The 15340-nt window shown below is 36.5% G+C and overlaps 1 protein-coding gene and 1 pseudogene across 2 annotated transcripts in view; both read right to left on the minus strand.

Annotated features, from left to right (window-relative positions):
• The window catches only part of BRWD1 (bromodomain and WD repeat domain containing 1), a 131387-nt gene that overhangs the window by 44337 nt on the left and 71710 nt on the right, over positions 1–15340 (minus strand). For both annotated transcript variants that reach the window (XM_007968201.3, XM_073010631.1), the window contains 6 exons: positions 10824–10918; positions 8919–9108; positions 4753–4878; positions 4557–4664; positions 1718–1842; positions 908–990 (listed from right to left, as the gene is read on the minus strand). In XM_007968201.3, coding sequence (XP_007966392.2) covers positions 908–990; positions 1718–1842; positions 4557–4664; positions 4753–4878; positions 8919–9108; positions 10824–10918 — 727 coding nt within the window. The remainder of the gene's footprint in view (positions 1–907; positions 991–1717; positions 1843–4556; positions 4665–4752; positions 4879–8918; positions 9109–10823; positions 10919–15340) is intronic.
• On the minus strand, positions 6834–8446 carry LOC103220757 (protein N-lysine methyltransferase METTL21A pseudogene; annotated as a pseudogene).

Raw genomic sequence — 15340 nt, forward strand, 5'->3', positions numbered from 1 at the left:
CAAATGTGTAAAATTACATTGAGGTAATTTTAGTTTTTTAATTTTTCTGTCCACCTATACATTACATGGTTATAAAGCGTAAGTGTATATGCATTTTTTATTTCTTAACGAAACAGTGTCAAGTCTTCTCATTTAAGTCTACACTGTTACGATATCAAGGGTGAAATACTTGGGTATACCAGAACATTTTCAGTGTGAAATCTGAAATTACTTTTCAGCCTTCTGATCATTCTAGATCCTGGTATAATTGTGTAAATTATACCAATGTTACATCAAAGATAATTATATACAATATAGTACAAGGAAGTCTGAAAGGAAGTATGTCTACTCTAGCCTATAGTCAAGGAGTGAAAATAATCTTTTCCAAACGTTATGAACCAAAAGAACAGAAGAAAAGTTGCTTGTCTAAAAAGTCTACATAATCGGGCCGCACACGGTGGCTCACGCCTGTAATCCCAGAACTTTGGGAGGCAGAGGTGAGTGGATCATGAGGTCAGGAGTTCGAGTCCAGCCTGATCAACATGGTGAAACCCTGTCTCTACTAAAAATACAAAAATTTGCTGGGCATAGTGGCACGCACCTGTAATCCCAGCTACTCAGGAGGCTGAGGCAAGAGAAGCACTTGAACCTGGGAGGCAGAGGTTGCAGTGAGCTCAGATCACGCCATTGCACTCCAGCCTGGGAAACATAGGGAGACACTGCCCGCCCCGCCCCGCCGCCCGCCAAAAAAGTCTGCATGATCAGTAAGTACCAAGCGTTAAGCAAAATATATTTATAGGTCACTTATATCTCTTCCAGAATTTACATGTTTGTATACACTATAAGTAAGAATCCCACAGCCAAAAAGACCAATAAAACATGAGATTAATTTTTAAGGGTATATAAAACTTAGTAAGGATAGACTTACAAGACTGCCAGTTCCTCTGTCTTGCTTCATCATAAAATTGACGCAATACAAGAAAGTCAATAACATCTGGCATATCATGATATCTAGACAAAAATTTAAAAAATTATTAAACTCTCTACGTAGCAGGTTATATAGTCTAAAAGCAACACTGTCCAAAAGAAACATAATGAGATCTACAATTGTAATTCTCAATTTTCAACCAGCTATAGTTTAAAAGTGAAATTTTAAGAAACCAGTAAATTTCATACCGTATTTTAAATACATCCAAAATATTTCAATATGTAATCAAAACGAGATATCTTACATATTTTTTCTTCATAACTAGTCTTCAAAATGCAATGTGTACATTCACAACACATTCATTTCTTTTAAAAAAAAATGTTTATGCCTCATACTCTGCCAAGTCTCATTTAACACATTCAATTCAAATCATCCACATTTCAAGTGAGCAACAGCCACATGTGACTAGTGGTAACCCTATTAGGTGTAGCAAAATATTTATTCCGAATTTTTTCAAACACAAAGGGCAGAAAAAATTTGGCCTGTATGTCAGAAATCTCCACCTACGTAAGTGGCATGAAAACCATATAAAACAGACTGCCCACACTTAACCATAACTGTGACATGCCTACTATGACTTCAGGGTGGGAGATGGGTTTCCTAGCCACCAGAAACTCGAGCCACATCTTAGGCTATCCACAGTGCTCTACTAGTTACCCTGGAGTTGAATGGGAAGGGCATGCTAATCATTACATCAGCAAAATGGCAAATTTAAATTTAAATAACTCCATTTTAAAAAATAATACATACCTAATAGAGAAAGATTTGTCCATAAGTTTTCCAGTTGCTGGATCTATAAATGCTAGTTTGAGGCAACAGAGTGTAGGGGGCCCAACTTCATATCGTATTCCAACTATTTTAACCAATTCTTGATCCTTTAACAGACATATATTTTTAATGGTTAAAATAAAAGCAATTCCTTAATACTATAATTCTCCACATACTGTTATATTAAGTAAACTCATAATTTAGGCTTCCAAACCAACAGACAAGTTTAATCAATACCATTAATTACATTCAATTTTGCTAATCTCCACATATTTAATATAGTTTCTAATACAAAGAACATCCTTTAGAAAATACACTATAAAAGTATAAGACTGAAAACATAAATCTCTGATTAGCATAATATCTAACAACAACCGCTGTTAAAAATCTAACATATTTCCTTCTGGCTTTGTTTTGGAAACAGGGTCTCGCTGTTTTGCCCAGGCTGGAGGGCAGTAGCACGACCATGGCTCGCTGCAATCTCAAACTCCTGAGCTCAGTCAATCCTCCCACCTCAGCTTCCCCAGTAGCTGGGGCTGACTACAGGTACAACATGCCACCACACCAAGCTACTTTTTTATTATTTGTAGAGACAGGGTCTCCCTATTTTGTCCAGACTAGTCTTGAACTCCTGGGCTCAAAGTGATCCTCCCACAACAGCTTCCCAAAGCGCTGGGATTATAGGTGTGACCTGCCACACCCAGCCAATGCACATTTCTATTTATATAGTTTTATATTATGCAGTGAAAATGTGTAAGCATTCTACTTATTCCTAAGTGTTCTTCAAAATCCTGATATTAAATTTCTGCCTAATACATTAAGTAATATTTGTTGAGAATCTACCATATGCTATGACCTCTTCTAGGCAGTAGGGACAGGACAGTAAACAGGTGAAAGTCCCTACCTGGATGGAGTATCCATCAAATGGATTTGCCATAGTCAACCCTCCCCCCAATGTCTGCTTCTCTGATACTAGGAATACAACAGATCATTCATCCACTTATTCACTGAACAAATGTTATTGTTATAATGTACCAAAGTGCTAAGCATAGTTCTCATCATTCACAGTAGTTATGTTCTATAAAGTCATCTAGAACACGAAATTACTAAATCGGTGCTATAGAGGATATATAGGGATAGGCTCCTGCAAAATTGTGATCCCAACACTGTAGTAAACCAGCGTGTACATAACCTGGCTTTATGTGTTTCTGTTTAAAGGTACCTTATTTAATATGTTGTTGATCTGCAAACACTTAACTGATACCTGAATGAAGCTTGTCTAACACACTTTCTCCATAAGGCACATCTCAGCCTTCTAGCACTTAAGAACACTAGACAGCATGTCAGTACTATACTTAGGGGCCATTTTAAACAGCAAAGTGACCACAAAAAGCACAAAAATGGAAAATATGTGGCACTGAACAGACCATGAAAAGGACACTTGTTTGCAGTGAGAGAGCTAAAAAAAGAAGGCAAAGCAACACCTTGTTCAACCTCAACTAGAAACATGCTCGTCAGGCAAGTCAAATTTTTCACCACCCTGAGCATGTACAGAAGTGACCAAAAGGCTCCAAGAATACTGTTTTGGGGATTACAAATAAAGCAAGCACGCAGTTCACAAATACAGAATCCAAGAATAATGAGGATGGACTGTACTTAGGTACATAGTCCTAAGTTAAACAGACATAAATAAAACCTCAAATGTATATAAAGCCTAACTCATAGAAGCAGAGTCATTAAGTTGAATATAAGTGTTAAAAACAGCTATCTTTGTTAAAATAATTAGTATTTTCTTCATGTTCTAAGTTTTTAAAAGTATCAAAATGTGTAGAATGAAAATATAAAAAATAAAAAACATGTGTAATACTACCTCACAGATCATCACCATTGACATTTTGATGTTTTTCTTTTGATTGGCTACAAATGTTTTTAAAATTTTGCTACCACAACCAGAAATACAATTTCACATCCCATTTTTCCTATTAGTAATACACTGTGTAAATGTATCCATCATTCATTCCACAAATATTTTTCAACCTTCAAGTACAAGATGGGCTGTACACAGTAAGTGATTGTGTGAATGCACCATGATTTGGTTAATTCACTATTGTGGAATATTTGAATTTTTTTTTCCAGCTTTGTTTCTGTAAACAGTGAGTGAACTACAATACTCATGTATTTACAAGCATTTCTGTTGGTTTTCCAAATTACCAGAAGAGCAAAATCACAGAATTAAAAGTTCCAAATATTTTTCAGTTTCAACTCCTATTGCCAAAATATCCCCTAGAAAGCCTGGACCACTTCACACACCCCACCAGCAATCTGAATAACTGTTAACAAACCAACATCTTTGCCACTTGCTAAAATGTGGAATTCTTTCTTGAGCTAAAAACAAACAAAATCACAAAATTGGCTAAGTACTGAAAAGGTAAAATTATTATTTCCTTATTTTAATATCCATGAGGTTAAACCTTTCTTCCAATTTTTATTTCTTCTTTTGAAAACTTGCATTTCTCCCTTTGAAAATCTGTCTTGGGTACATAAACATTTTTAAGATTGATAATATATATATTGCCAAGCTGCCTTTCTGAAACTCTAGGTTGTTGCATTTAACGTTTTACATACCAATCAGCAACATACAAATTTTGCCCATTGACAAGCCATTCCCACAGGATCTTAAGGTTTGGTTATAGCAGAAATGTTATCAAGTAGGAAAGAAAGTAATAAAATATGTTTCCAACAGGTTTTTAAATAGATTTGTAAATAATTTAACTATATATGTGCTAAAATGTTTAATGATTTAATAATGCCATCGTCCTACCCTAAGATCCATTTTTCTCCATGGCTCCTTATTAGGGTTCAATTCATAAATATTATTTCTTCTCACAGCCTCAATATAAGCTTCATGACCCTGTCGAAAATATATTACCTACAAAAGGGAAATATGCATTTAAAAATTAAGAGCAATATAAATTTTATGTTCCATATTTGTGTTTTTAAATTTGTGTTACTCTCACCTCATCACCCATTTGAGGAACAAAAGGAGATTTTCTAAGTGTGGTGTCAGTAATCCAAACTGGAGGATGAAATTCATATAAATGCTCCATATTTCCAAGCTCTCCTGAAGTCATCCTCCGCAAATTCTACCACCGGGAAGAGAACAAAGTTTCTTAGATTAGAAAGGGGCATGCACTCTTTGAATGAAAAATGAAAGAAACTTCACCATTCAGAATGACTATTTTTGCCACGTCCATCTAATGATTAGTTTTTACACAGTATATATATTTAGTTCCTTTACATAGGAATATGTCACTTATAAAAAGCATTGTAAATCTACCTAACATTTTCCTAGTATCATCTCCTAAATTTCTCATAGATTCTCCATGCTATTTTACATCCCATTTTAGGGGGCTAATACCCAACCTAAATCCTCTTTTACGCATAGCCTGTTCTGCCAAGACTCCACTCTGAGTATGACCACAGGCTAATCATCACAGGGAGTCTCCTCTTGACTGTAGGTTGTAAGACGGGTGATTTTAAAATATGCCCACAAATCCCCTGATAGTTCTCTCCTCTTCAAGAAGTGGAAGTCTCCTCCTCTTAAGTGTGGACTACACTTAATGACTCACTTCTACCAAATATACTAAAGCAGATGAGATTATGTGCAACTTCTAAGACTAGGTCATAAATGGCACTGGGGCTTATCCCTGGCTACTGTTAAATCATTCACTCTGAGGAAAATCATAACGATACTCAAGCAACCAGCTAAGGAGAGACCTGTGTGGCAAGGAACTGAGGCCGACAGCCACAGGAATAAGCTCAGAAAGAATAACGTCTAACACTCATCAAGTCCTCAGATGACTGCAGCCCCAGTCAACATGTTGTAACCTCATGAGCCAAAATCACCCAATTAATCAGCTCCCAATTCCTGATCCACGAATACATGAAATACGCAATGTTTGCCATGTAAACACCTAAATTTTAGGGTGGTTTGTTGTACACAGCAATAGATAAACACAACGACTTAACATCTTTAAACAATGACTACCTGCTTGAAATCAGCACAGTGTACACAAATAAATAGGGATGATACTACAATGAAGAGACAAGTATGAAGACAGACATGTAAAATGAAAATGGTAAACGTAGCAATAACACACAAAAAAAAGAAAGCACCTTAAAATTCCTTGAAGTCTACTGCTAGTGTTGAAATTGACAGGAGAAAATAAGTGTTGCTGTGAGATTCTGAGCAAAATAGAGCTTTCCCTTTAAGTTTCGGATTTGGAAAGGTTTAACTGTCAAGCCCACTACTCAGAACAGTGGAGGTGGAGAAGTGTTAATAATAAAGTAGCGTGGCCGGGCGCCATGGCTCACACCTGTAATCCCAGCACTCTGGGAGGCTGAGGCAGGTGGATCACTTGAGGTCAGGAGTTCAAGACCACCCTGGTCAACGTGGTGAAACCCTGTCTCTATGAAAAATATAAAAGTTAGCCGAGCATGGTGGTGTGTGCCTGTAGTCCCAGCTACTCGGGAGGCTGAGGCAGGAGAACTGCTTGAACCCAGGAGGCGGAGGTTGCAGTGAGTCGAGATGGCACCACTGCACTCCAGCCTGGGTGACAGAGTGAGACTCCATCTCGAAATAAATAAATACATACATAAATACATACATACATACATACAAATAATTTTTTAAAAGTTTATGTGTGACTTCATCAAGTCAATCATAAAACAATATAACAATCATTTAAACCAACAATCAAAAGCCTCTGACTGGAATGTATCTTTTTCATTATTTGGTTTTGATATATTAATACTAGATCCTGGGGAAGCAACAATGAGAGATAAAGAAGCATTCCTGACCCTCAAGAAGCTTACAGTCTACTGGGTAATACAGACACTGAATGAGCAATTACAAGTACAATACAGAAGGAGCTTATGTTTGGGAAGTTAACCTCTTAATGGAGGGATGAGACTTAGAATCTTTTTTACTGTTATCCTATATATTATTAAGAAGGCATGGAAAGCTTAGGAAACAATTACATTAAAGTAACATTTGAGACATGGTAAAGCTGAGGGGGAAAACCACAGCTTTTGATTTGATAAAGATAACCTATATTCCAAGTCCAAGACTTTAGGTACTCTCAGAAAGTAACTAAAACTTTATTTTTACTTATCCCTTTGTTTAGATACTTAAACCTGAAATTAAGCCAAAAAGCATAATATGAGACCCAGAAAACTCACATCCCACTCAACCAACCCAGAGTATTTACAATTTAAATGGGGGAAAAGATTTCAATAGTACTAACAGCTCAGGGAACATGTTAATCAGAAAACTGGGCTAAATACGATGTATTTCAGAAGGTGTCTAAAATTATTTGTATGATTTAACCTCGCCAAAACAAGCTTGCAAGTTTAAAGACGCCTTTATACCAATGCTTCACATCATCAGTGAAAACTATTTATCAAGAGGGAGCAATATAGGGTACAGAAGCATGAACCAAAATCTCACACTAAATCTTTTAACATTAATGGAATTTCAGAGTGAGTAAATATGACTAAAAATTACAGCAATGGCCAGGCACAGTGGGTCTACACCTGTAATCCCAGCACTTTGGGAGGCTAAGGCAGGCAGATCACCTGAGGTCAGGACTTCAAGACCAGCCTGGCCAACATGACAAAACCATGTCTCTACTAAAATACGAAACTTAGCCAGGCGTGGTTGCGTGGGCCTGTAGTCCCAGCTACTTGGGAAGCTGAGGCAGGAGAATCACCTGAACCCAGGAGGCAGAGGCTGCAGTGAGCCAAGATGGCACCAATGCACTCCAGGCTAGGCGACAGAGACTCCTCTCAAAAAATCAATCATTCAATCAATCACACCGTTGGCACAAAGCACTGCTTTGTTTTAAAACTGCACATGTGTTTTGTCTCTAAGGACCTTAATCGACACCCTCAATAACAGCATTCTTATAAATGATAGCCAACTGTAGGTCCTTGCTGTGGTTTCTCTTCTGTGTAAGTGTGTACATCTTTCTGAGTATCATAGTGAACCTTACAGTAAACTGCCTCTCCAGCATTGCTCAAATTATTCTGTTCATAGTGAATTCAGCAAGCTGAATCATGGAATGATTGCTACAGAGATGGTCTAGTGTTTGAAGATTTGTGAATGTTTCTTCTAAATATATGATGTCGGCTCCAAGTATCAGGTCAAAATCTCTATGAGAAAAACTCCCCAAATTCTTTCCCCAAGTCAACTCCTTAACAAAAGCTCTGGGTTGGATACAAGGAGGTAAACTGCCTTGACCATTTGATTTACAAAATTCTAATGCTACTTTTCGATCTGTGATAGTCACATGAGCACCCAGCAGGGCAGCCACTCTGCCTATCAGCCCTATGCCAGCACCCAGTTTCACTGCGAGGCAGCCCAAGAGCACACAGCTCCCATCTCCAGATATGTGGAGAAAACCATGGCCACATCCCAAACCACCATGGCAATTCCCAGTTGTCTCTGGGACTGTCCTGCCGGATCCGTGTCATATGGTTCAGAAAGGTGGCAAGAGGCTTGTGGAATTTCTGCAACCCCAATCCCACAGTCTCCTCATAGGGCACCAGGGACAATCTGCCTGTACCCAGCCCTCTGATCAGACCTGTGCTTAGACAGGATGTTAAAGGTTTGAGATAATCCTGCTTTTTGACACATCCAGAAACATGCAGTCATGGCAGTTCCATCTCAAGACTAGAAGTGAACGACACTGGTGGATGCCAAGTCTCTCGCAGAGAGATCAGGGCCCCAGTCCTGCAAAGGACTCCGCATCTGTGAATCAAAGGCCTCCCCTGTAAGTCCCACTAAATCTGCCCCCACCCAACCCTCCAAAGGACTGACAGATGCTCCGTTCCTTCCCATATGCCCCAGAGCTCCTGCTATCCACAGGGGTTGAGAGTAGGAGATAGGGGAGTCCACAGTGCCCTTCAGAATCCCCAAGACACATAAGGTGTCTGCTGCACCCTGAGAGTGCAGATTCCCGAAGGAGGGCTAACAGCTCGCCCAGCCCAGCCCCAGAGCACAGCCCAAGACACCCAAGGCACCACCATGCCAGTATCACAATAAATGTTAAAATAACATCTGATATAGGGTAAAGCTGGGGTACCACAATACATGCTATTTTTAAAAATACATTTTTCTTACCTCTTTCTTAGGCTTATTTTCTTTCTTTCTCTTTCGTCTTCTTTTCGGAGGAGATAAATTCTCAGTAGATATTTCATCTTCTGAACTACTACAAAATCGAGTAACTCGTCGACGACATGATGTTCTTAACGGAGGCTGCAAATTGATGCCTGCATCAGCTGTCCAATCGGAATATCTAGATGAAGAGTCACTAGAAAAGGAGAGTGCTTTCAGTTGAATGGAACCAGAATATAAGCAATGATACCAAGTCAATCATATAAAATTGAGGGAACAGAGAGAGAAGGAAAAGGAAAAGGAAGATACCAGAAAGATTTAACTTGAGCATTCTCCCCTCACTACCAACAAGTACTGAAGTGACTGAAAATCATAACAAAGAGAGAGAAAAAGCGAAATCTTCACTAACACTAGAAATGAAGGAAGGATATAAACCTGAAAAAATTTTTTAAGTATACTGTAGATAAAATATGATGCAAGACAACTAACAATTACTCCTTCAAGGAAATAAAACACAGACTTATGGAAACAGTAAGAATCATACAAAACCCCAAAAATAGGCCCCACCACTACCCCCATGTTGGAGGAAGCTGACATATAGACCAGGAATTCCAACTGGAATCACAAGCCATCAGTGAATACACTGAGAAGCTAAAGGGAAGCATAGCTACACCAAACTGAAAGTCCTAAGTAGTCAGTTTCTTCCCAAGAGGAGTCTCCCTGTTATGACAGAAATCTAAGAAAGAGACTAGTCCTAGCTATACCTTAGCGAAATCAGAGTCAAAGAGGAAACTAGTTATAGAAAACTAGTCCCTGGTCCACTACTAGCTTCACCAAACAGAAATAATAATAAAAATAAAGGTCTCTACTTGGGCCATCCTTGGCCCAACTTCAACCAACCACACACCTTTTCATCTCTATCAAATACACACATGAACACATTACAAAAAGGTATTTATTAGGAAAAGAGTGTGTTTATAAAAATTATAAGAGGATCTGTTTTGTATAAAATTCAAGAAAAGTTGAATTAGAAGACAATGAATGAAGACACGGAAGGTACAACAGTGGTTGCCAGAGACATGAGGAAGGGTAAAGTGAAGAATCGTTCTTTAAATGGTATAGAATTTCTGTTTTGCAAGATAAACAAGGCTCTGGAGACTGGGTGCACAACTATGTCAATGTACGTAATGGTACTGAACTGCATGCTTTAAATGGTTATGATATTTCTGTTATGTGTATTTTACAATTAAATTTGTTTAAAAAAAGATAATATATTATGTTCTTTAAAAAAAAAATCATTCTAACTCCTTATCATAATGAAGTAAAACAAGACAAGAAAGGAAGCAGAGAGTATGTGATAATGGTTTGGACCAATACAGTACCAATAAAAAAAAAAGAAAGATGATCTGAGTGATATTCAGGAAGGAGAATTTTCTAGCCATGTTATGGATAGGTGGACAAGAGAGATTAAGGTCCAGTTTTCTGGGTTGAGCACTTGTTGAGATGAATGAAAGTGACACGCACCAAGATAAGAACCAGAAGCTGACATTTTGGCCCCATGAAATTTGGATCTCAAAACTAACAAAAATTCAACACATGCAATAATAATGAATATACTTGTGGTTTTACCACACATACTTTAGATACTAGTCTTTTTAAGTGCAGCCAAGATTAAATTTATAGTTTCAGTATGCATGTTCAACAGCACTGGATCAACTGTCTAAAGTCAACAAAAAACTCCTGGAATACTTCTACAGGAACAGCTGTTATTCTAGTTCTTGTCTCCTTTTAAGTGTATTAAAAACTGTTCCACAGTTGCAAATTCTTGCCTCTTAAATAAAATTCAAGTATGATTCCATCCAAGGCTATGATTAAAATGCTTAAAAGATCACAACAATTAAAAACAGATACCTTGAACTTTCGCTGTAACTTTCACTTTTTCTATCACTTCTCCATTCATCCTCTTCCGAAGAACCAGAACCTTCACTTTGATCACAGGAAGTCTCCTAATTTGTGAAGGGGGAAAAAAATCTTGATCCCTGAAGTTAAATAACACATGTCCAGAAAAAATCTGTACACAATCCTCCCCAATAAGATTAAATCATCTAAGAAAAATGAACGGTAATCAGTAAAAATATAATTAGATAAACTTAAAAAGCAAACTTCTTCACTACATCCCTTTCTTATCAAAGCGTAAGACAAAAAGAGAACATCCATAAGATTTAACACTACCACCATTAGCAAAAAAAGTTGATACAATAGGCCATTCTGAGTAAAGTTAATAAAAAGTCAATGTAAATGTTTTCCGTTTTGGACTTTAGCTATTCTGATAGGTGTATCTAATTGTTTTAGTTTTCAATTTACTATGACATATTTTGGTAGCTTTTCATATGGTTATTTGTCATCTGTTTATCTTCTTTGGTGAGGTGTCTGTTAGATCTTCTGCCCATTTTTAAATTAGGCTGCCTTCTTATTGCTTGGTTTTAAGAGTTCTTTGTATATTGTGAATATAAGTCTTTTATCAGATATAAGTTTTACGAATATTTTCTCCTGGTTTGTGGCTTATCTTTTCATTCTTTTAATAGTATCTTTCCCAGAACAGTAGGTTTTCATTTCAGTGTAATCCAAATATTTTATCTTTTTTCTTTCACGATTGTGCTTTTGATACTGTATCTAAAAATGTTAATGCCACACTCATGGACACATAGATTTTGCCCTTTGTTATCTTCTAGAAGTTTTATGGTTTTTTTGTTTTATATTTACATTAAGCTTATGATCCATTTTGAGTTAATTTTTGTGAAAGAACTGGTGTCTAAGATTCGTTTATTTTGTATGTGAATGTCCAGTTATTCTACCACTGGCTGAAAATAATAAATTTGTCCACCAAGTTCTCTTTGCTCCTTCACCAAAGATCATTTGAATATATTTGTGTCAGTCTGTTTCTGGGCTCTTTATGTTGTTCCATTGATCTATTGTTTCACCAGCATCACTGTCTTGAAAATTGCAGATTTACAGTAAGTCTTAATGCCAAGTAGAGTGTCAGTCTTTCAGTTTTATTCTTCTTCATTGTTGTGCTGGCTATACTGCATCTTCTTCCTCTCTATATAAACTTGAAAAATTAGTTTGTCAGTAAAATTAATTTGCTGGGATTTTGTTTGGGATTGTGTTGAATCTACAGATGATGCTGGCAAGAATTTTTTAACAAGGGTGTGGATCAGCAGGAACTCTCATTCATTAAGGAATGCAAAATGGTACAACCACTTTGGAAGACAGTTTGGCAGTTTCTTATAAAAGTAAACATAATAAGATCCAGCAATCACACTTGATGTTTACCCAAATGAGGTGAAAAATTATGTTCGCACAAAAACCTACATCCAGGTATTTATACCAACTTTATAATGCCAAAACTTGGAAGCAACCAACACATCCTTCAGTAGGTAAACTGATAAGCTATAGTATGTCCAGACAATGAAATATTATTCTGTGCTAAAAACAACAACTACTACTATCAAACCATGAGAAGGCATGTAGTAAATGTAAATGCATATTAATAAATGAAAGAAGTCAATCTGCAAAGGCTACTAGCTATATGATTCCAATTACATGGCATTTTACAAAGATAAAACTTGGAGACAAAAAATCAGTGACTGCCAGGGGCTGCTGGGAAGAGAAAGATGAACAGGCAGAGCACAGAGGATTTTTAGGGCAGTAAAATCATTCTGTATGATATTATAATGGTGGATACATGTCATTATAAATTTGTCCAAACCTACAGAACATACAACTCCAGAAGGGAACCCTAACAAACTGTGGAGCCTTGGTGTGATAATGTGTCAGTCTAGACTCACTGATTGCAAATGTTCTACTCTGCTGCAGGATGTTCAAAGTAGGGGAGACTAAGCATGTGACCAACAGTAAAAAGATAAAAGTTCAGGGGTATAGGTGGGGGAATGAGTAAGTGTAGCACAGAGCATTTTCAGGGCAGTGAAACTATTCAGTATAATACTATTATGGTAGATACATAACACTGTGCATTTGTCAAAACCCACATAACTGTACAACACAAAGGGTGATTCCTCCACCCCATGTAAACTACAGAATTTAGTTATAATGTAATAATATTCATTTCAACAGCTAGAGCTTGAACTAACTCAAAAGGTTAATAGGAGAAATTTTACAGGACAGATAGAGTACATAGGAACTTATTGTGCTCTTAAAAATAAAGTTGCTGTGGGTTTTTTTTAAGTCAGTAAAGAGAAAACAGGGAAACAAGACTGCCTGATTCCTACAATCCTAACAGCTGAAGTCTTCTTTAAGTTCTGGTCATGGATTCTAGGCAGGTATTTTAAAACTGAGACATCAACTTTTCTTGTAGCATTACCATTTATATTAGGTGTATCTATAATGGATAATGAAAATGCCATTAAGAGTCAAAAACTGACCAACCAAATTTCAAGGAAACATCTAACTTTGCTTACTTCATCTGAATAGGCAAAATCAAAGCCAACATATTCTTAAAAACTGTTTCTCAAAATGTGAGTAAATGCTACTCTAGGAATACAGATCCTAAGGCCTACTGCTCTAGAACTACTGAACAAAACTCTGCTTTTTATGCTCAAAGTAGACTTTTTTTTAATAACAGTAATATAAAGACCCTTTCTTAAAAGTTACTACCTGAAATTAGGCACCCTGTGAAATGTTTTATCTGTATTATCTCAACTAACTCTCAAAACAGTTCTGTAAGCACAGAAGTGAACATAAAGCTAATACTACTAAAGTTTTGGAAGCTCACAATTTGACTTCTAATTTTAACTAAGCCCTGGTGCCTATTTGTAATTTTATTAAAGAAGGTCCCTAAAATTATATCAGCTTCTAACCTCACAAAACCTAGATCCATCTTGCCTGTAAGTTTTGTGTTATCTCTCTTACCTACCCACTACTAGCTCTTTATATACACCAAAACCTAAGGCTAAGAAATGTGAAGTAATGTGTCTAAAGTCACAGGAAAGTAAGTATAAGAACTGGAATTAGAAACTAGGGCTAACTCTACAGCCCATAGTTTTTCTAAACCAAAATTGAATGGAACCAACACATACATACACATTGCCATCTCCACACCTCTGCAAACAACGTAGAATGAATTCATACCACAGGTGGAGAACAATTTACCACAACACAAAACCAGGACTTATTTTAAAAGGTCAAGTAGATTTAATATTCTACATTATTTATCTTTGTTTTAGTGCAGTAGTACTCCTTTATCCACAGGAGATACATTCCAACTGCCCCCCAACCCTGCAAACCCTGCAGACAGATGAAATGGTGGACAGTACCCTAACTCTGTATATACTGTTTTTACCTGCACATGCATACCTATGATAAAGTTTAATTTATAAATCAGACACAGTATGGGAACAATGATAAAGCAGAACAAATAACAATACACTGCAAAAAAATTATGTGAATGTAGTTGCTTTCTCTCCCTGTCCAAATACCTTATTCTCAAAGTATGTTATTGTACAGTACTCACCGTTTTTCTTGTGATGTCAATCTGATAACTGACTGACAAGTAAGTAACACACAGATATGCTGGACAAAGGGATGATTCCTGTCCTGGGCGGGCCAGAGCAGGACAGTTTAAGATTTCATCATGCTACACAAAATGGTGTATAATTTAAAACTTACAAAATGTTTAATTCTGGAATGCAGCATTTAATATTTTCAGAACACAGCTGACCACAGGTAACTGAAACCTTGGAAAGTGAAACCAGGAATAGGGGGGACTACTGTATTTTTAAAGATCTGCATTAATTGAAATTATACCAAATAGATACAAATAGAAAAATCATAATATTAGTAATAATTTTAAAAGAAAATACCATAGACAGTCATTCCTCATTTTTTTAAAAACAGCACTCAAAATAGGTAATAATGGAAACAATGGAAAACTGGAAAAAAAAAAAAAAAAAAAGGCATTAGCTGAAATCTCCCTATCTCATATATATGTATCTCATATACATATATATATGATAAAGACCTAAAATAAAGCATCTTAATGTGAAAATGGTAGAAACAATAATATCATCAACAACAGTAAGATGGTCCACTATATCCACCATTATTCACCATCATAAGTACTAAACACACAATACAATTAGACAAGAGAAATCAGTGAGAGGTATAAAAATTAGAAGAGTACTAGTAAAACTATATATTTTTGTAAATGAGAATATACTTTGAAAACCTCAGAGAAATCAATGATAGAATTAACTCAAATATTCAGTAAGGCAGGATACATAAAAAATTAAACGTATTGAAATCAATAGCTTTCACATACACAGATTATAATTATTTAGAGGATACAATGACAGAGAAAACCCTCACTAACTGACAAGATAGAAGAAAACATCTTCAATATATATGAAAGA

This window comes from Chlorocebus sabaeus, chromosome 2 (assembly GCF_047675955.1).
Source record: "Chlorocebus sabaeus isolate Y175 chromosome 2, mChlSab1.0.hap1, whole genome shotgun sequence".
Taxonomy (NCBI): Eukaryota; Metazoa; Chordata; class Mammalia; order Primates; family Cercopithecidae; genus Chlorocebus; species Chlorocebus sabaeus.